The 22317-nt window shown below is 48.9% G+C and overlaps 1 protein-coding gene and 1 long non-coding RNA gene across 3 annotated transcripts in view; one reads left to right on the forward strand and one right to left on the reverse strand.

Moving 5' to 3' along the window:
• LARP7 (La ribonucleoprotein 7, transcriptional regulator) overlaps positions 1–3537 on the forward strand; it is a 28893-nt gene extending 25356 nt beyond the window's left edge. For both annotated transcript variants that reach the window (XM_063336167.1, XM_063336168.1), the window contains exon 13: positions 3037–3537. In XM_063336167.1, the coding sequence (XP_063192237.1) occupies positions 3037–3117 (81 nt within the window). In that variant the 3' untranslated portion in view covers positions 3118–3537. The remainder of the gene's footprint in view (positions 1–3036) is intronic.
• A 14670-nt stretch (positions 3538–18207) lies between these two features.
• Positions 18208–21946, reverse strand: LOC134516691 (uncharacterized). The gene is made up of 3 exons (XR_010071404.1): positions 21315–21946; positions 19544–19613; positions 18208–19446 (listed from the first exon to the last, which is right to left on the reverse strand). It is a non-coding gene; the product is annotated as an uncharacterized LOC134516691 (long non-coding RNA).
• Between the last annotated feature and the right edge of the window lie 371 nt (positions 21947–22317).

Raw genomic sequence — 22317 nt, forward strand, 5'->3', positions numbered from 1 at the left:
CATGAAGATCTATTCTGTTAAAGATTTTAAAATCCCTTAAAAGATCTCTCTTTGAAGATGAGCGTTTGCCTGTTAGCCGTTTTATGCTTCTAATAAAGACAGCATCGTATACTTTCTTTCAACTAGTGCTTAAATGCAGGCTTAGAAGTTAAGGTTCGTATAAGCTACGTAGCTGCAGTGATGTCAGTGTCAGTAGTTACAGGGACAGTGCGCGTACCTATTGCTGCATCCCATTAGAGACGCTTTCGAGTGTAACTTCAGGCACTTTGAGATTCCTCTTTGCCATGTGGTCTAAAAAGCATGGGCTTGCTCCGCTTTCCTGCGGCGGGTGCTGTGGCATGCCAGGGTTAATGAGGGCTTCAGCAGAAGGTTTCTAGCATAACGCCTCCCCCCACCAAAAAAAAAAAACCAAACCCACCCAAAAAGAAATGGCAGAGATTTTACTTTCTCTGGCATAGTTCCTATAATAAGCTAAATGTCCAAAAGAGACTAAATATCCCAAGGCTCCCCCGGAACTTGTGAGTAATGCCCGGCCGTGTTTTGGAGTTAAAAAAAAAAAGGTGTTCGGTGTCGGGCTTTGCCCCAGGCTCGGTCGTTCATTGTCACCTCTGTGCTCCCCTCTGCTGCCCCCCTCCAAATCCATGTTCTCTGTAGCCTGTTGTTCAGCTGCATGATAAAACACCCTTAGTGATTCAGTGACACAGACTAAAAACCTTCTTGCCGGAGCCGTTCCTTTAGGACAGTGCCAGTTTATGCAGACCTGAAGCAATTCATCAGTCTGTAGCCTTAAACCCTCTGGGACGGATTAAAAAAAGTCTTCTGTTCACAAAACAAAAGCATTGGTGCCTGCAGGCTTTCCCCTTGGGTCCGTGTCTTCTTGGGGGGAGGATCTGCTGAACCTAGTTTGCACCTTGTACGCCCCCTTACACAGGAGGAAAGGAGGAAGTTTAAGGGGGTGGGAGTGGGTGGTAGAAGTGAAAGGCGTTTGGGTGAGGACGTGAGAATTGGGTATTTACCAAGGGCGGAATAATTTGCAGAATATTTGGGAAAGTAGGACAGCGGGAATGCCTGGGCACAGCCCACCCTATTCTCTTCTGGTTACGCCTGGGGTCGGGGGCTGTGTCAGTTCCCTGTCGGTGTGCGGGTGGGGAGAGGTCCCCCTCCGGAGCACAAATAAGCCCCTTTCCCTGGTTCTCTGAAGTTGGTATCTCCCGTTTGGAGACAGGAATAGTGGTGTGCTTAGAAATAGGTGCTGATGCTGGATTGACTAGCTTAAAATGGGAATTCTTGAGGCCTCTTGCAAGTTCTCCAGCTCTGAGGTGCTGGTACAGAAACGCACGCTGATAGGAACTGGGCGGTTCACATGTTAGAGCTTTCCTTGCAGTGTCTGTGATTCTCCACCTCACATCTTGAACCAGTAAGCCACCGCACTCCTCACTTCTTTGGAGAGTTTAACTCTTTTAATCTATTTATCAGATACCAGAGAGTAAAAGTAACTCTTAGTTACATCTTTGGATCAATTTTTTTATTTCTGGAGAACAGTTGAGCAAGTCATCTACTAGAACATCCTGTCTGATGCTGTTGAGAACGCGTTAAGAATTGCAATCGAGGTAAATGCCCCGGGGATGCAGGGCAGTAAAACCGTGGTAGTGTAATTGTATTGCAGCACAGCAAACAGGGCATCCGTGCAACATCCGTGTGGAGCGTTAATTCCTGACTGCCATCATCAGTGCAGCAGCCTACCTTGCGCTTCCACGCTGCGTGCAAGACTCAATGCCTGCAGGGCGTAGCTGTGGCCACAGTCGTATGGATAAACAGTAAATAATTTGGTTTATATGTGAAACTTTTCAAATCTAGCAAACTCTTTGCTGGACCGTCTGGTGAACGAGGGTCCCTTTACCTCAGCAGCAGACTAATATGTTTTAGTAGTCTCCATCAGATAAGTTAATGTGGATTTATGCTGGTGTGTTAACAGATGTGCCTGCATTGACAGGAGTTTCCTGCTTTCTCGCTTTTTAGTCAGATTAGGCAGCCTGACTTGTTCCTTGCGTTATTTTTTTTCTTTTCCATCTTATTCATGTAACAGTTAATTCACGAGCTCTTGCGTATGGTTAAAATATCATGACGGGGCACTGCAGTAACAAGGCTTGTGCCTTTGCTTTTGGTTATTAGCGTGGTGTTGCAATACTTTGCTTAAATCTGTGAATGTTGTAGTATGGCTGCTTTAAAAGCAAGGATGCTTTTAATGTTGTTCCCAGTGTTTTGTTTTCTGCCTGAAGACGCGGTACACAAGTTGAAAAAATGAGTAGGTTATTTATGTTCCGCGGGACCATTTCTCATACCTCTGTACCAGGAGCAGCCAACGAGGTACCCCGGTAATTTAGGCAATCTCCCTAAAATGCAACTGAAAACAAACAAATCCCTGGTCGGGACAGGGTTTTGAGTTAGGGATTCCGAGGGTCAGTGTTTCTCCCACTGCACTGTTATTTCTTGAGATTAATTCTCCGCAGGGTTGTGATGCGTATCGTGCCGTTTTCCCAGCCTGAAGGATGGCCCCCGTCTGGGTTTCAGTGGGTTTGTTCTTTGCTGAGTGTAGAAAATGACACAGTACTCCTAAGGCATTTTTTTTTTTTAAGTGGTCTGACCTTGATTTTTCTTGCATCGCTAACAGCATGAATCCAATAAAAGGACAGGGTTTTTTGACTGACTGTATGAGCTGTTTTGGGATTTTTGAAGTTATAATTTTGTGTTCTCTTCAGCCCTGTTGGGAGGAAGAAGGGATTGAATGAAGGATGCTGCAATGTCCAGAAATTGAAGAGGTGCCTTAGTATTTTTGATGGTTCTCAGGCAATACCGAAATAAATTATATCGGGACTGCTTCAGTATTTTCTGGCTGAATGTACAGGTTAGATCAAAGAGCAGGTTTTTTATGAAGTTTGGTTAAATCGGTGAATAATATATTCATGACTGTGAGATAAAAATCATAACAATACAACTTTCCTCTAATCTTTTCTGTAATATTTTTCCTGTTTGCAGTTGATTGCTAAAGCTGAAAGGATGAGACTTGAAAAGACTCAACAAACAAGTAAACACATTCGCTTCACTGACGATAACTAACCAAGACCGATCGTGATCTTGAAAGTGAACTAGATATTTAAAAAAAAAAAAAAAAAAAAACAAAAAAACAACAACAACCAAAAACAAACCCCACAAACACACCACTGCTTACAGCAACTAAACCGTTTTTAAGAAGGCATCAAAACCTGGTCCGTTTGATTCATGATTCTGCAGACTTGCAAGTATGAAGATTGTTTTGAATCCCGTTTTTAAATAGGCTGAATGTTTACTGCTTCTGAGCCGTTAGGTAAAGCTTTCTGGGGAAAAAAAATGTATTAAGAGATCTTGCTTTATTTCACTTCTGATTTCGTTTGAGTTTTTTTTTGTATGTTGAAGTTTTATACACTAGGTTCTGAAATAAAATGCTTGAGAAATTTTCAGTTGTGCATCTCTAATTCTTCAATCTGTTTTGTGACACTGTAAATAATAAAACTGGTTAATGCTAAAGAAACCTCTCTAGGCCTCTGTTTAGTCCATCGGACTGTTTCAAAATACAGTAGAATGATTGTAGAGACTTCCATGTATTTGAAAGTGGCTAGGACTGTCAGAAAAGATGTCATTGAGAAGTCTGGAAGAAAATTTACTTGCGTGAAGTGCACACTAAACTGAACTTAGACTCTCTTTTTTTTTTTTTAGAAGAATCGTCAGGGGAAGAAATAAGAAAACCTTTGTTTGTTACATCTGATAATAGTAGCTCCAGAAGTAATTCTCACTTACAGATAAGTGTTAAAGTTGTGTAGTTGACCACTTAAGATGGTGATCTTAACGCGCTTTAAAGTATTTCCTTGTAGACTGGCAATATTTAAAAAACAAAAAAAAAGCCATAAAATCGGAATGATATAAAAGATTGAACTTAGGTATGACTAAGTGTGCTGTTAAAGTTCTCTCCGTTAATGTAAAGGTAAATTCATGTGTTTTGTGAGATTTAGTGAATTTTATTGCAGGGCAAATCAGGCACTAACACACAGGTTTATAAAAGTGTGAAACTTCCTTATAAATAGCAGGATGAGCAAGTTATTTTGAAACTCGAAGTATGTTCCTAAAATACCATCAGAGTCTCGTGAAGGAAACTGTCAATGACACTCTGGGTGTTTTTGCCGCAACAGATTTTGCTGCTAAGGTAAGTTAAGGTTTTAAAATTCTATGCTGTCAAATTACTGGAGCAGTCTGGGTACTTCAATGATACGTATTATGACAAAACAATGTTTGGTGACACTGGTATATTTTTGCTATATGAGAGAAGAAACTGAATCATTTCTGCCGAATTCTGGAAAGTAGTGTGGGTATAATAGCCACAGTGGCTTTGCAGTCAGCGAGAACAGGAGGGAAAAAAACAGGAAAAAATATTTTTCAAGAGATTATAGCAAAGCACACTAACTGTAATCAGACTGTCCAAGACAAGAATAATGTAGAGAAGCAGCGCAGTAAGAGCGGAGGAATGTTTATGGAGCACCATTTACGTGCTGCTATTTGTGATGTATCCTGTACTGGTACAGTCCGTAGGCTCGGGTACCACCAGCGTCAGTCTCCATCCTTCGCTCCCACACACCAGCAGACGGCATCCCTCTCCTCGGGCGGCGAGCGAGGGAATGGAGAGGATTACCACCCATCTGTCCATGGAGAGAGGGGATAGCAGTGATCAAAGATAGCCGAAATGCAGAAGGGGAAAAGTGCAAGATAAGAGAGAAACTCTAGGAAGGGGTGGAGGGGAAAAGCTTGCTAATGGTTCTTGGAAATTGCGTAAGGACGATTCCTCCCAGGGGCCTGCCAGGCGCTCCTGTGTGGAATTCTGCAGTATTCAGATGTTTAGTCCAATCGCAGGATTTTTTTCATTATTGTTATTTAATCTTCCACTTTTCTTTTACACGAGGAAGGTAAGATACTTGGTGACGCAGTAGAGAGAACAGAGATACCTGGCTATGAAAAGAATTGATCCACGAATCAATGGATCTCCTGAAAGACAGGAGAAATTTCTTTTTCCATTTCTGTGACGTTGAAGGCGGGGGGAGGAGGAGGAGGGCCCGACAGCCTACTCTGGGTAAAATGGTTTGGATTCATTCTGCTGAAATTCATTTAAGTCAAAAATTTATCCAGGCTATAAATAATTCAGCTCATAAATGATTCAGACTTTTTATGTTTTGTGGAGAGGGGAGCAGAATTGCAAAAGCATTACTTTTGGAGTTTTGCTCTTTAATTAATAATTCGTGACTTGAACACATAGCAGGAGAAGTCACCCTTCTGTTCCTTTCCACGTTTATATAGGTTAACTATTTACAATTAAACCTCGGTTTTCTTCTGCTTTTTCAAACTAGTGCAGAAACCTGCTTCAGCGAGGAAGGGTGGCGGTTGATTCTTTCTGAAGAAGTTAATAGTAGAGTTTTTGTCATTTCTTTCAGAAGTCATGTATGGAGACTATGGTCTATATGCTTTTACTAAAGAAGCTTGGATTCTTAAGAATGCCAGAATGGATTATAGATGGGGTTTTTTGTCTTTTAAGTACACGTGACAGCTAATATCTGCTGCTCTTATACTTCCCCGTCAACGTATGCTAAGAGGAGGAGTCCATCTGTTGAGCTTTATCGTCCCAAGAGTTGCATCCTTAAAGGTACTTTATATTTGACCTTAGCAATGGAGGGGTGCCTTTAGCAAAGTCTGGCACATTTACCTGCAGTGGTTTGGGGTTTTGTTTACAATTAATTTTTTTCTGCTCTACCGCTTTTCTCTAAGTTTGTCCGATCTTAGGGATTTACAATAGTGACATTTTTCCTCCTCCCCCAAGAAACACTGCATTTGATTTAAAAATTCAGGATGATGGTATAAGATTACAGGAATTAATAACCTTGGACTGCTCTTCTTCATTATTTTTTTGCTGATTTTTATGTCTCCCTTGACTGTTGAGTGTTTTGAAAGAACATTATTACGCATAAATCTGCCTGGAGCAAAAACCAGCATTGATTCTCTTCTTCATGACCCAGCATACAGCTGAATCTGAAATTATTTTTAGCCCTCGTGTTTTTACTTCTCTTCGACAAATTGCAGACTCGGCACGGCAGCAGCAGGACTGTAACTCTGACCTATGCCAGGCCTTTGGTGCCAGCAGAACATTTGTAATTTGGGTCTTCAATTAAAAAAGAGAATTCTGTGGGTTAAAAAAAAAAAAGTAATGGTAATTTTTGATGATTGTAGATCTTGTTGTCCATGGTCTTGTCCCCCCGAAGGCTTCTTCGATTTCTCATCTGATGCAACATTTCCAAGCTTAGAGACTGGCCTCGTGAGGACTGTTGTCTTTTAGCAAGGATTGTTACGGTCACCTTAGTGGCGCCAACCAGGGCTCCGTCATGGTGGGCTTTGTACAGATAAAGAGCTTGGAATCAAGAGGGATACGAGGAAGGGGAGGAGCAGGATGGGAATGGAGTGTGCAGTTGGTTGGTGCGATAGCAAGGAAGAGTCGTTTTTAACGAGCGAGGGGAGGACCTCGGTGGTGCAGAAAGAGCAGCAGGGCCGCTGCACACCTTGAAGGGACACTTGGGCTACCCGCATCTTCAGATATGTGTCCTCCCGCTTTATGACCGCCTCCTGCAAACTGCATTTGTGCGGTAAAAGTGCTGGAGGGAAAAATGTGGTTTTAGTAGAACACCCTGGTCAAAAGCAGCAGACCGATACTCCACAATTCATGGGCCCTTTTGGTAGCCAGTGGTCCACACTCAGTGGAGTATCCCACTCACAGCACGATGCTTGGACCACGTTGCCCTTTCTGCCTGTCCCTGCAGGGTAGAAAAGCTTCTTTATGTTTGATTTTGTACTTTGTGGTAATTTATAAGTTTCTTGTTTGACTGTCCTCAATCTTGCCGTCACCTGGAGCAAGCAAAAAGTCTGGAAAAAAAAAAATTCTGTAGCGAATTTGCAGGGAATTGCAGTTCCTGTAGGAGACTCGAGGTACTGTGAGATGCCTGAGTGTTCTTGTCTGGGGCATGGGTGTCTTCAGCGAGAAAACTTCCTAAATGTTTATCTGCTGTCTCTGTTGACATGCTGTATTCCCAAAAACTCTGCCCCTCTCTCTAACTATAGTTCTTTTACTTCACCATCTGACCAAGTCTGATTTAACATTGCCCGTTCTACCTGTTTTACCTTACACAGCTAATACAGGCATTCTGTACGTTGTATTTTTTTCTCTTCTAAGATGTACTGTGTATCCTAATTTAGATCAGACTTTAAGGCAGTCCTTGAAAACTAGCAGGTAAGTAAATTATCTTTTTTCTAGAGAGGCTGTAAATCAAATGAGAAGATTACCCTCTGATAGATGACAAAGGCACTTGCCTGCCCGTGTTCCCTAGAACACAGGTCAGTGTCGTAATTGCTTACTTATGGTACCATAGTGTCTAATGATCTCAGACGGGATTAAATCATGGGAATAGTGCTGCGTAATGCTGTAAAAAAATAATCAGATCAGGCACGCTCGGGTGACTTTGCAGTGTGCCTGAGCGGGGAAGTAATATGGTTACCTCACCTACAGGCGATTTAAGTTTCTGTGGATGGTGTTAGAGAAGTTGCTCTCTACCAAAAGGGGAATATTCTTCCTGCTGTTAAATATGTTTTCTTCGTGTCACTTGCAGCTCTGTAATGGAGGAATGTGGCTTGCGTGTCTGTGATGTTCCAACGGTACTAAAGCATTATATTCCTCATGCATTTCCTTCTCTGGTAGCAGGTTAGAAGTTTGGTCCTGCAAGTACTGAAGAGCATTTATTTTCAATGCAAATGCACGGCTGTCGTATTTTGGTTCTTTACCTTTACTTTTTAAATACGCCAGTAGGTACTTTCTCAGTGTGTCGGAGAAATGTCTGGGAGAACACACTTGATTCGTTTTACGAAGTTAAAAAAAATTGTAGCTGCTTTTTGTTGTGTTGCGAAGATGGGATTCGGTCTGTCTCTCTTTGGCAGCATCCCTGGCGTAGGAGTTTGTCACGTCCCTCCACGGGGGCCGCTCCCGCCTGCCCCTGAGCCCGTAGCTCCTACTGTGCGGCAGTCCCTGGGAGTGCTGTAAAGGATGTGACCCCAAGGATTCGGACAGAAAACGGTGGGAAATTTTAGGCTGACTTCATTGCTGAGGAAGACATGGTGTGTAAGCGCACCCAAGGCGCCTGGCTGAAGTACCTGCGCCGGGCGTGCATTGCCAGGATTAACTAGAAGTAACCGCAAACGAGTACTCGCTGTGTCGAGCTGGGCTTTGCAGAAGGTTCCGTGTCTGAAATCGTTGATGTTCGGGTTAAACGTGCCGTCAAACGAACCATACTTCTAATTGGGTCTTCATCCTCAAAGGGTCGCTCTCCGGTGGAGCCGTAAGTGGCAGAGAATTGTGAAGCTGGGGGCTCTCAGACTTGCCTTCAAAGCAAGCAGTCGCCGTTAACAGTGGTAGGCGAATCCTTTGAACTCGGGAGCTGCCAGTGCCGAGAGGCCGGGGCAGTTCTCCGGGGAACTTGGCAACCCACAGGTTTTTGTTAGTTCACAAGCAGAGCCGGGCCAGCTCTCCTATTCATGCCTCCGTTTGCTGGAGCCGGTGTAGACGGCATACTTAGCATGCGTAGCTGTTATCCCGGCGACACCGATCGCCGCAAAACCAGGAGAAAATGAAGGCAGGAGAATATGGGAGAGCTTGGCTTCCCGTTGCCAGGGCGACTCGTTCGGAGCCACATAAACACTCACTTGCCACTGCTGTGGTTGCATTGCCTTTACGGTGTTTTGAGTGGAACCAAACAAACACCCGAAGGTGAAAAGAAGGGGGAGAAAGTTGGAGAGAAGGGACAAACCCGCCTTGGCACTCGAAAGCAAAGGATGGCTGTGTGGGCTGAAGGGCTGCCTGTGTTTCTGCAGCGGGGCTTGTTTCCAACCCGTGTCGCAGCGCCCTGGCCCTGCGCAGCCCTCGGCGGTAGCTGCCTGCCAGTAACGTCTAATTACGGTGTTCAGTCCTAATGATTTGTGTAAAAGGAGGGACCTGGAATAAAGTGAGGAGCGTGATGAGTCTGATGGGGAAAAGCCTTCCAGTGTGGTGTGATTTTATGTAAGGTCATTTAACCTACCCCATTTCTCTCTGACCTTTTGCAGGGCTGGGGCAGAGCAGGGGGCAGGGGTTGCAGCTCCGTCAAATTTAGAAGTTTTTATTCTATTCATTTTTTTTCGTAGACATTTAGGTTCATTTTTTCTAGACTTTTAGGTACAGCTGTTCCCAGTGTGGGGCTGCTACCTGCTAGCTGATGACTCGCCGAGTCTCTTGCTGTACCTAATCCTTGCTCTGCGGGCCTGGGGAGGGCTGGGGACAGGGGTGGCAGCCCGGGGGGTGCCCATGGAGCGGGGGGGCTACCGGGGACCCAAGGTTCTGGCCAGCAGAGGGCAAAGCTGCTGCACGCTGTCCTGTGCCGCAGGCACAATGCAAAGCTTGGGGCAGCTTTGCATCCAGTTACGCACCGGCTGATCACATAGATGAAGCTATATACATAATTTTTTTTGGGGGGTGGGGGTGGGAAAAAAGGCCCTCTATGTACCCAGGGAGCCTGCAAGGTGTCCCGGTGCTGGGACACGGGGTCCCCAAGCACCAGCCATGAGCCTTGGCTCTCATCTGTTGCCTGTGCTAGACCAGAAAAATGCTGTTCTAGAACATTCAGGAGAGATTTTCATCAAGCTGGGAAAATACTTCTCTGAGGGTCGCTAAAACTACTTGCATCTGGGTTGAATACCCCCCTTCCCCACCTCGGGTAGCAGAGCTATGCCAGAGAAATTAGGGTTGTTTGGCACGGAGTTACCCTTTGCAGTCAATAACAGACCAGATAAACGCAGAAGTTTATAAACAAGTTATAAAGTTTATATAAACACACAGATCTCTGCTACCTGGTGGCGGGAGCATACGTGGTGATAGGTGGGATGCAGGTGACACGCGTTATTCCTTGTCGCCGAAAGCGCAAGAGCATAATTAATATAAAAGTAGGAAGCTCCCCGATGCCTTGTCTCTGCAGATCTGCAGAGGGAGCGTGTTCCAGTTCTGCCACCCTCTGAACGACGCGTGGAGCACACACGGTTGGATACCTTTTTGCCTTTGTGCTTCATGCAATTTTCTCCTTTTGGTTTTCTTCCCACCGTGGCTGGCATTTCTGTTTGCTTTCCTTTCCCTTACCTGCTACACACTGAAATGTTTTTGTGATGAGAAGCGGCTTTTTGTTAACCTTAGCATTTTGTGTGATGTTTATTCAGTGAGTATTTTGGGAATACAGCTGCTCTCTCAGATCTTGCCCATCGTCTCTGGTGCCTCAGTAGATAAGTTTAGCCCAGAAGGTTTAACCTAGAAGACCTCTTCCACCTGCGCAAACGCAAAGCGTACTCAACCTGTTGGCTCAGTTTAGTCAGACTAATATAATTTAAAACCTTGCTTCAGAAACGGGCTGTGCTTCCTAGTCTGAACTTCACACTTAACCCAAAAGAGCCTTATTCTAAAACCAAAAGCCTTGAATTTCTTCCTTTATGGCAAGTTATATGTATCAGTTAGTCTTGTATAAAAATAAATTCAGTCTTATTGCAGTGTAACTTACAAGGTGGGCATTGTCTCTCACCGGTTACAAGCTAAAGTGGCTTTTACCTGGTGTAGCCTCAAGAAAAGTGGCATTTTTTTCAGTGCGAGCAAGTTCTTACGAGTGGAGACGGGCAGAGGTGAGCTCAGCCGTGCTGCGCGCTCGCTTCGGGGGCATCCGCTGCTGTCAAACCAGCGTGATTCAATCGGCATCGGCCCATCCTTTCGCCTCTTTTCCCTATCAGTGCAGAGTCTTAATGGGGGCCCGCGTTTGAGTACAGCTCCAAGAGCCAAGTTAGGTCACCGTTAATGAAAAGGCAGAAGCCAGTTCCCTCTTTTATGTTACGTTTGTCTTTGCTATTCTCCATGTTGTAGCTGTAGACTTTCTTGCTTCTGGCGTCTTAACGCTGTGGCAGATACAGAAACATCTATCCATTAATTTGGCTAAAGTTTCAGGCTTAATTAATCTCTTTCATACAATGCTGCTTTGATATTATGAATATCTTTTTTTTTTTTTATTCTGACATCTAATACTCAAAACCGAAAGCAGCATTTTGAATCGACGAAAATTCCTTGACTTGCGCTGAAACGTCCACTGCAAAGCTTATTATTTATGCCACCACAGTTCATCCTCAAATAATTTTACCCCCATCTTCTCCCAGCAACAGCTCTGAGTTGTTTCCTGGTCTGCCGTTGGATTCACCTCTCGCATCAGCTGTGAAAAGGTAGATCAGACTCCGCGCCTAGAGCCACGGAGAAAGTAACAACCAACCGCGTCTCCTGGATTTTCCACTTGACGGTGGTTGATTTTGCCCGTGGTGATTGATATGAGCAGATTTACTCAGTGTTTTATGCTTTATGTGAAGGGATGGTCTTCGAGATAGTGGCGAGGGTGTCGGGCTGGCAGCTCTGGTCCATGCCCTGACCCTGCTCCCTGCCTGCGGCCGCCTGCCCGGGCACCCACCCTCTGTGTTCACACCAGAAACTGCTCTTACGCCAAAAATGACAACTGCGGAAAAAACACAGTGAGTCTCTTGAAAACTTGAAGCAAGAGGGAAATCATTTCCCTTTTCCTATAGATTCACGTAATCTTCTTTTTCCTTTTCCATCCTTTTTTAATCCCTGTTCTTTCTCTCCTTGTCACCGGTCTCCTGGATTAAAGGTGAGCTCCTTTCCCTCTAACGCCCTCACCACCTCCTTACCCCGAAGCGTGTCTCAAACCCTACTGCTCTCTGCCCTGTCTCTCGCTGTGCTCTTACGCTGATGGAAAAAGAATAATACAACTTGAATCGGGGCAAAATATTTAAAGTTATTTGGGTGTTTAAACAAGCAGCTGTGCAGCCTAATTGGGTTTAGACTGTATCTATTTTTATATTTATCTCCCTCTCTCTGCGACTATATATAGATAGAGCCGCAGTGGCAGAATGGGTCATCCGCAGCTTCCAGCAGGGAGAGGCACACGGAGTCGTTTTGCAGTTTTTAAACCTGAGTTTGGCACCGTCCCCTCTTTCAGACGCCCCGATTACGATTCCTGCGCTGCCTTTTGTATCCCGTTTGTTGACAAAATATTGTACCACAACTGGGGCATGTTGCTTGCGGGTTGGGTTGGACTCTTTCCTTTAGTGAAACCTGACAATGTGGCTCACGCTTTTTGACTCCTACTTTTGTCCTTTATTGGTGAGGTACTCCATGGTTGTTTTGCCCGAAATTTTGTACGCTCGCCTCTTCAATGCGCAAAAGCAACGGTTTTAAGGAATTCTCAAATACATGAAAGCAACTGGTAGCTGGGATGCATTGAATGGTGCATGCGGAAGAGAGAGCCCTTCCTTAGGGAGCTTCCTGAGGAGTTCGTATCGGACAGGAACGGCTGGAGCTTTCACAACGGGCAGGTGTGGCCGTATTGGCCGACGCAGAGTGCGGTCACATCGTATTCGGAGACAGTAACTTGGCCTTTGGGTGTGAGGCAGCGATTTATGTGGGGAAGTGGAGGTGTTTCTGATGAAGCTGGTGGTAGGCGAGGCCGGGAGAAGGGTGGTGTCTTCTGCAACGTTAGACTGGCATCCCGCGCTGGAAAAAGACAGCTTGCCCACCTGGCAAAATGTCGTTTCTCTCCACTAGCACAATGTGAAGGCTGCTGGATGGCAGAGGATGTGTCCTGCTGTGTGGGCAGATGTTAATTAAACTGTCTTGTGCCTGTTGTTCTGCTGTTGGCAATCGCCACCTTTCCAAATTGCAACGGCTGTCTCATCCGCCCCTTTGCCTCTTTGGAGAAGGCAGGAACAGGCTTGGAAAGAGGCGCGCTGCTGTCGGGCTTCCTGTGGCCGAATGGAGCGAAAGTCAAACAAGCCGTGTCCAAAATTAAACTGAGAAGCAGAGAGTTTACAATGAGAAGTCGGAGTCCGTGGCTCGAAACATTTACTCAATACAGCGGCTTTTGCTATCTCAGTGTAAGAGGTAGGAAAGCAAGCGCCGGTGCTTCTGTCGTGTACAGGTGGAGACCCAAACACCGCAGGCGGCAGCACGTAGGGCTTGAACTTGGCAATGGCAGGAGCAGGAAGGATGAGGGGATCGGAGCTGCCGGTTGGCTGCGGACGGGAGGGGAGAAGCTGTTCTGGAGACGCTGCCAGGAGGTCCCAACCCAGGTTCGAAGGGTTAATTTTAAACTCTGTTTTTTTTCCTTGTGTCTCAGCATTGTCTGGTTTTAGGGATGATGGGAATTGGAAGTGACACACGCCGCGGGGGAGCTGTTCTCACGGGGTTTGCATCACGCCTAAAGCTGGACGTACGAGAAACCTCCTAAGAGAGACTGGTCTGCCAGACCCTTGGATGACTCGGCTGACACCAGCCACGCTTTGGCCGAGCATCTCAGCTTCCAAAGTGAAAGGAGCTTTCAAGTTTTTTGGCGGTCGCGTCCCTTAGCATACCAAGATGTTTTCTGAGCCAGACGTGACGGAGAGGGGCGAGCTGGTGAGACAGGCTCCGCTTTCCCCTGGCAGAGGCAGTGCAATCCCTTCCTCCCTTGCCATGGTCTCCTTGGAGACGTGTAGGGAAGCCGTGACTCCCGGGGGAGCACTGGGACAGGCTTTCCTGGCCTTGGCAGCATATTAGTGCCAAGCGAGGCCTCCTATGTGAAGGAGCGCCTGCAGATGAGACTCGAAGCGGCACTGCGACGGCATGCAGCTAGAGCGGACGACACACGGCGATGTAAAAAAATAAGAAGAGTGATACCACCAAAACAGCCCAATAGCTAATGCCCAGCAAATACATTCTTCGTGGCGCTGTACTTCCCCATTGTTTCCAATATTCTTCTAGATCTGCCTTGCGAAAGAGGAGCGAACATCCTTAAGGAGAGAGGGGTGACCTGGGATTCGCGGTTGCGAGGCGCTGGGAGCTGCTGCTGGCCCCTCGCGCCGGGCAGGACAGGCCCTTCTGCAGGGGGCTGCCTGCGTGGCCGCAGGTCACGGAGAAGCTGAATGATATTCTTGGCCTCAGCAAGCTGACTCAGTTGTGTGGGTGCGGTGTCTCTTGGAAACATCCCGTGTCTGCTGTGGGAAAGGTAAGGAGTAGTTTTGTCGGAAAGTTAAGGATGTTATTTTTCAATGACATCGCTCTGCGGTGGATACTCGCCGAATAGCTTGCAGCCGTCTTTCAGGCTGAATGGAAATGTCGAAGGCATTGCTGTGGCCCATGCGAACGGATATTTCCGGAGTAATATGGCTATCAAATAATTCCGTGTGAGACAACAGCAATCTAAGAAGCACGCATGACAAAAATCGAGCGAGACCAAATACTTGTTTCGGTGAAAAGTTGAGGTTTTTGGTTTGATGTTAAATGCTGGGATTCAAAAAGCCTTTTTGCGCAGCAGAGAAGTCTCTCTTGCTGTTTCAGAGCTTACCACAGAAAGCTGATAGAGACACAGAAATACAGGTGCAGCTTCTTAAGTCTATCTTCTGCGTAAGATCGAAATCAAAACGAGGATCCTGACATCAGGATAAGACAAGATGAAAGGCTAAAGCCGCTGCGTGTTCTTTCAATCTCAAAATACGAAGCCCAGCCTTACGTGACACTGATCTATGCGTTACCACGGGCAGCTTGAGGCCCATCGGGTCCATCCGAGGAGGTTCTGCCACCGTCCCATCTGGTCTGTATTCATCTGTCACTGGGACTCAGAGCCACCAGAGAGGAGAAAGAACCGGCAACGTCACGCAGTGGCTTTTGGACATCAATACAAGCAGCGTGGGAATTGCTAGGGGTTGTTTCCTGGTATTTATCACGGGCATCAAAATGTAACGGTGTAACGGGGGGTGGAAAACCCCACAAGTTCTATAAATGCCACATCATCTCCCACTTGTGGGTATAGTTGTCATTCTTCAAAATTTCTAGACTGAAGGCTACAGTTACACTGCATTTTGGCCGTTCCCTAGCGAACGGACACAAGCGCGTGTCGGACTCGCATGTCAGCTTCACACCGGTACCGTCTGAATCCTCCTGTAGGCTCCGCTACGACCACCAGCCGAAAAAGGTACAGTATGGACTTTGTTAGCTGGAACAAGCTGGTGTCGCTCCACACAGTCGTCTTAAATGAGATCAAGATTTGGCTAACAGCAGATGTTAGAAGGAAGAACAAGAGCAGCCATGCACCCAGTGGGACTGCGGTTTCCTTTAGCTCGGCACCCCCTCTCCGGCAGCACCAGCGGTCGCTACCCAGGGAAGAGGGGAAAAAATGGATAAACAGACACTGAAACTTCCCTGAAATGGCCCCTGAGTCTCTGGAGTGCAAAGTACTTCTTGTAACTCCTACTTCATTATCCCTTCTAGTAGGCTCTTTTCCAGTCCTCGGAGACACCTACTAAAGACTAAATGCTCTTTCTCTGCGTTTCCCACGGGCTGCCCTACTTTACGTCATCGCCTTGGAGATAGAAAACACAATTCTGTACAAAATCGCTATCTGCTTGTCCCGATTCCTGATTCATTTTCTTTTTTGGAGGCGAGGAACCGAAACCCTGACCCCGCTGAAATCCCGGGGCAAGTTATAGTCCAGTAGTCCAGTTCGTTGCGGCGGGGGCTGGGGGGGGGGCTGCGGCTTTGGGAGGCGAACGCGAGGCAGGGAGAAAGCCTTCGGGCATGCCTCACAGGTCGTGGCACAAGCTCGCCTGTTTCTACCCTCTCCGCGTCGCCTTTGTTCTCCAGCAGTTTCCATGGTGCCCCTGCTTTCTCTGCAGACCTGTCTGCAGGCAGCACTCTTCTTCTCTGACACGCCACACAAGATGATTTTTTTTTTTTTTTACTTATTTCCCCCCCCCCAGCGAGGCGTTGCGTGGCTGCGCCGCAAAGCTGTAGCGCAGCCTGCTAGGCATCAGCCGCCAGGGGTATCTTGCAAGCTGTCTCCCGGGTGCATCTTTAGAAAGTATGGATCGGTGGCGGGGGGGTTTTAACTGAAGGGAGGCGATACGGATGATGCTACCTGGGAATCCAGCTCAGCCTTTCCCCGGTCACGTTTGGCCAATTAAAATATGAAGAGGAAGGCTCTTATGCAAGGGGATTGTTGCTGGCAATGTAGCGTTGCTGTAAAAAAAAATAAATTAAAAAAACAAACAGAAAAAAACAAACCAAAAGCAATAGAGGGCATAACAAGGAAGAGCAGCCGTGCTGCCTCCTGCAGCACTCTGCAAGTTTTATCTTCATCGGACACGGGTGTGAAAGTAGATGATCTGTGTATCTGACGCGGCATCACAGAGACGCTGGCAAGGATGAGGTCAAGCTCGTTTATCCCTTATCCAGCTGTTAATTCTCCGCTAACCGTTCTGATAGCGGGGCACTGACCCCCTGAACTGCTCTGGCAGGAGACAGGGAGCACCTCAGGTCTCCCGTCAGGTACCAAGTCAGAAGGGCTGAGTAACCCGTCCCCTGTTTTTTATGCCCAGGAATAATATCCCTCGAGCAACCCTGAGCTTTGAGGGGCAGAGGCTGTACAGAGGATAACGTTCGAGCGCTTACGGCCCGATGCTGGAAATATTTCAGGAAGAAAACTGGTTTTATGAATCTTACAGGCTGTTCACCCGAAAAGAACTGGAGTGTAAAATCACTGCCCAAGTGAAAAAGCAGGCAAGAGGGCAAAGCTGTGCTAATGGAGGATTTTTAACTCCCAGGCACAGCGGAGGGGACAGTAAATGGCGGAAATAAGGCTGGAGGTCTGTTAGCAGGCTGCGTACAGGAATGCAATTTAATCCAGGACCTGCAGATATCAAGAAGAAATGGAACAATATCAGAGATAGTATCAAAACGTGGAGAGAATATAACCGAGGACACAAGGGCAGCTTAGAAATAGAGATGTCCTATTCAGAAAAATTCAATACTGTGAGCAGAAAAGAGGTTTTCTTCATTAAGGTCAAGCTTGTGCTGTGTGTTGGGGCAGAACAGGCTGCTCCCCAAAGCTGGACATAAAAATTAATGGGTTTTAAGTCTTGGCAGAGGTTTTCAAAGATGCCTAGAAAATTATAATGCCCAATTAAATAGGAGTCGGTCATCCAAGTCCCTCAGGCGGTCCTGAAAATCACAACCGCTCTGTACTGCAGCTGATTTTCAGTGGGATTTTTCCCCTCTGCTTCTCTTTGCTTTCCTCTTCCAGCAGCATCCCCAGCTCCCGCTGGCACAGGCCTCTGGCTGGAGCCGAAGCCAAATAGCAGGGCTTTGAAACGCGGCATTCGAGCAGCCTCGCCGGGGACGGGAGAGAGGATCTTCTGTCCCTGCTGAGGCCCTGCAGAGCCCAACCTGCGGCAGCCCTTGCACACCAGCCGACCGCTGTTTTCCCACCGGACGCTTCCCTCTCGCGTTAAGCCCGTTTTTGTACCTCTGAGGTGGAAACACGCAGCCGGATCAGCAGCGAAAAAGCAGGCTGTTGTCCAGTGAAGTTAAGAAGCGTGAGATCTAGTTTGAATGTTGTGGGGTTTGGTTTTGGTTGTTGTTTTTTTTTTTTTTTTTTTTTTCTTGGCTGATATTAGCGTTTCACACGCACGTACCGTGCGCCTGACCTGTCTGGGCTGCAGCTTCTGGGCTACGCGTCAGGTCTGGCGAAGATGATGGGGATGTACCTCCTTCAAGCCAGAGGGTTCTTTGTGAAGGAGCGTTAGACAAAGCTGAGCACGTCCTGCGCAGCAGGACACGTGGCAGGGAAGGTGGGACTGTAGAGAGGCAGGTCCCCGGCCCACGTGATCCTCTGCTGAAGCAAGGTCCCCAAAGAGCTTTAATTGACGTAGATGAATGTCGTCCTTCCGTGCTCTCCGCAATTACTCCAAGCCGAGCAGCGCTGAATCACGACCTGCATCGGTATCAGTCCTCCTCTTCAAGCAGGGCGCAGGCTGGCTGGGAAACCGTGCCCAAAGCACTGTCGGCTGTAAGAAAGACAACGGAGGAATTGAGAAAATTCTTTATATATCCGTATCGTTTCACCCTGTATGTTGGAGCCTTGCAGCGGTCACCAGCGGGACACGGGCTGGTTTCCTCCTCCCCTCCTTGCTGCTGGGAGGCACTAACTGGCGACCAGCGCTTGTTCTTTTTTGCCTCTGACCGAGAAGGTAGTTGCAACCATGGGAACAAGATCAGGACAGGCTGCCTTGGGGCTTTCCTGGGCTGTCCCCGTGCCTGAGAGTGAACCTCGCTGAATTATTCGGGGTCGTTTTTCCACAACCGTCCAATGCTGCGGGCCGCATCGGTAAAAGACCGTAGGGAGCTTCTCTGTGCTCGATTCACTTCCTAGGACCCACTGGGAACTTTACTATGTCCTTGATTGTCCCCACCCACCCCCAGCAGATCCACACGGGGAAGGGGCTGTACCTGAGCGCAGAGGTGAGGGAAGTCTCCTACCTGGCAAAGGTTTGGGAGGAAGGAAAGGAGAAAGAAAAGCCTCATTATTTTGGGGGTAAGCAGTAACATAGACTTGCAAGAGAGCGGGAGGGAAAACCAGCCCTGGATGTGACTGGTGTCATCTAAAATGGGAAGAGCGTCACAAGCTCCCCTTGGAGCCAGCCTCCAACAGCACCTTTAAATACCGCAGACTTCACGCTGAAACTTAGTCGTGGCCAGAGCACCACTGCCCTCTTGATTTTCCACTAATTCCTTCTACTCCACCCTTCTCATCCCAATTCCCACCACCTACCACCAGTGATTATTGCCTTTCAACCTTCCTTATCCTCCAGATCCACCCAGTCTATCCACGGCCCTGGAGCTCCTCTTCAGCAGGCTGGAAACGTGCTGGTAGATCCCAGGAATGACGTGTAGATCCCTGTTTGACGCGTGCGAGGCATCGTGGCGCCGGGCACCCCGGCGGGATCCAAGGAGGAGATGTGTCCTTGCGTGACAGAGGTGACATGAGCAGGCATTTCTTCTGGAAATCCTCGGAGACGGAGAGCGGTAACGCAAGAAATACAGGTGAGCAGGATGACGGCTCTCGTAGCCAACCGAAAGGTTTATCTTGCAGTTGTGTTTGGCTTGAGTTTTACGCTCCTCGAAGCCTTGAACTTCCTTTTGTAGGGGTTTGTAAAAATGCCATATGCACCTGCAACGTTTGGCAAATGAGAAATTACAGCTTTCCCCCTCCAAACAGCTGGTGTCTCTTGTACGGTAAAAGACACGCCACGTGTTACAAAAAGCCTGCGGCCCTCCTTTCAAATCTGCCTGAAGGGTTTCCAGTCTGCTCTGAAACCAAGGCTCTTTCAGCCCTTGTTAGGTGCTAGGTAACGCTCAAGCGAAGGTCACGGCACAGAGTCACAGCCTATGAGCTGGGTAAAAAGTAAGAATGAGTGACATAAACGTAATGCATACGCTGAAATACCCATGGAGTGAGCGCCGGCTCTCCGAGCCGGCTGGGAGACGTACCTTTATTTATTTGTGGTTCTGAGAAAACGGGGCCGTGTTCTGCATCGTTGTCTTGGCGTCGCCTTCGCACCTAGAGAGATGTGTTGAAAACCTGAAATAAGTTTCCATTCAAAGGGCGGTTTTATTCTCCCCCAAACTGGAGCAGGCTGGGGCAGGGCGGTGTAGCCCCTGTCTTGCAGAAAAATCCTTTCGATTAACCGGTTTTCCTACACCTTGCGCTAAAACCCACGAAACTACTTTTGGGAAGAAACTGGGGTGAAGCAGCAAATTTTTTTATTTTTATTTTTTTTTTTCTCTGCCGAATAAGGGAATCGCTTTTTTTTAACACGTTAGCGGGCAGATCGCCGTACGCGTCCAACCAGGCAGGTGTTTCGGTGAGGGTTTGTCGTGGGCTGCCGCACTTCAGTGTGCGTGAGCGGAGGTTTCCTTGGCCGGGCAGGGGGCAAGGTGGCGAGCCCCCGTGGCTAAAATCTGGAGGGGAGTGAGCGTAACTCACCAGCCCCACCGCTTGCCTGGGGGATATGACGACTTCGCTTTAACTCGATGCTTTCAACTCGGCTTTCCGACAGGCGGGCTGTAGCTCCGCCAGCTGCGTGGGGTTTGCTGTAGGAGTCGCTGAGGGAAACGGTGTTCCCAGAAATTCCCGTCTTCTGCGGGAGCGCAGCCTCGCTGATTGTAGGGTCCCTCGGGGCCTGAACCTCCCTCCATGTAGGCAAGCGGGGGAATAACTCTTCCCCCTCCCTTGTGCCGCCGGGGGCCAAGGCCAAAAGGCGTCCCCCCCCTCCTTCAAAAAAAACTAATCAGCGCACGGAGGAGGAGGATGATGATCATTGCACCCGAAATCCTCCGCCTTTCTCGCTTTTTATTCCCCTATTTTGAAACTTCAGAGCCGAGCGGGGAAGGGGGGGGGGGAAGAACAAGACGTCATCGTTTAAAACATTCAACCCCGGTGGGTTCGGCCCGGGGATGCCCGAGCTGGGGGGGGGGGTGTACACGCGTGTGGGGGTTCTGCGGGTGGGTGGGTGTTGAGGTGGGGGGGGGGGGGGGTGTGGGGGAAGGACGAGGCGGGTCCTCCCCGCCGCCGGCAGCCGCGGAGGTGTCCGTGAGCTCATCGGGAGCCCGTCCCCCTCCCCGCACACCCACCCATACACACACCCACCCCCCCACCCACCCACCCGCGAAGGGGCCGGGCGTGCGGCCGCGCTGCGGCGGAGCCGTGCCGGGGAAGGTCACCGCGGCCCCGGGGGCGAGGGGCTGGGTGTGGGTGGGGGGGAGAGACAGAGATAGAGAGAGAGAGAGCGAGCGAGCGAGCGAGCTTGGTCGCCGGCGATGGTGGCCACGGCGGGAGTCCGGCGGCCGCGGGGCTGAGGAGCCGGCGGGAAGGAGCCGCGGGGCGAGAAGATGGCTTCCCCCGCGGCGGGAGGTGGGCCGTCGCCCCCCGCCGGCCCGCCGCGCCTTCGCCAGGTGGGTGCGCGACACGCGTGTCCCCCACACGCCTCCCACCGGGGGTCGGCGAGGAAGGGGGGGGACGCGGGGGGGAGGGGGGTTGGTGGCGGCACCGGGGCCGGTGGGGCTGCGGCGGGCGTGGGGGGGGGGGGTGGGACGATCCGCGCATCCCCGGGGAGCCGAGCGGCAGCGGGTGGATGGATGCTTGTCTATCCTGCTCGTCATTCAATTAAAAAAAAAATAAATATATATATAAAAATAAACATAAAATAGCACACAAAAAAAAAAAACCAACCCAAAACCCCTCCAAAACGCCTTCAGGCACCTGTGCGGGGAGAGGACAGCGTGGGGGACGCGGGCCCACGCACACGCGTGTGTGGCCTCACACGGCGGGTGGTGCAGCGCGGCGGTGGTCGGTGGCGCATCGCCGCCGTGGCGGGGCGTCTCGAAAGGCACCGACCGCCACGGGGGGAAATCTTCGTTGACGGAATGCAGCGACGTCCGAGCGGCCGTTCCCGCTCTCTCGCCGTCTCGCAACGCTGCTCGCATCTCTCCCCCGCAAGAAGAGAGCTCGGGTTTGCGGCGGCGGTGGCGGCTGCTGCATTGATTTACATTTGGAACGGCCAAGTTGGTGGCGGGAGGTTGGGTTGAGGTTCTCCGGTAGGGCCGAGCTGCTGTGGGGTTCCTCTCCGGAAAATGAGGAAGGCAGAAACAGAGGGACGTGGTGCTGGTGCGTTCGGTTTGCTCTTTCCTCCTGAGGCGGTGTGTGTTAACGTGGTGGTGAGAGTAATAAAGAAAAAAGCTGTCGTCAAGGAGGATTCCCGATGGGTAATCAGATTAGCGTAGTATATACGTACGCCAACGTAAATCCAAATATAAATCCTACCCTGCTCCTTTTGTTGGTTTTTTTTTGGCTTGGGTTTTGTTTTTGGTTTTGTTTTTCTTTTTTCCCATTTTCACCAAGAAGCTAGCGGGACCCTTGACGAGGAAATCTCAGGGCTCCGCAGTTGGGACAGGCAACTGAAAGTTTGGAGGAATATCTGGAAGTTTGGGCCGGGCGACTTAAGCGAAAAGGCCTTTGTGTGGGTTTGCTCCTGACCCCGGCTGGAAATGCCCCAAGAACAGCCGTCCCCCTCACCCCCACGTGTTTTGGCATTTCCCGTTCTCTTCCCCGCTGGAAACTGAAAGGAAAAATGTGACTGATTTTAGTAGCTGAGTTTGCTCTTAGGAGGGAGAAAACCGAGCAGGGATCTCTCCGGTTTATTGACAATCCGTGCTAGGTGCAATCGGCAGTACCAGCAGGACGGATGCAGAGCGTCGGGGAGGGA

Source organism: Chroicocephalus ridibundus, chromosome 5 (genome assembly GCF_963924245.1).
Source record: "Chroicocephalus ridibundus chromosome 5, bChrRid1.1, whole genome shotgun sequence".
NCBI lineage: Eukaryota > Metazoa > Chordata > Aves > Charadriiformes > Laridae > Chroicocephalus > Chroicocephalus ridibundus.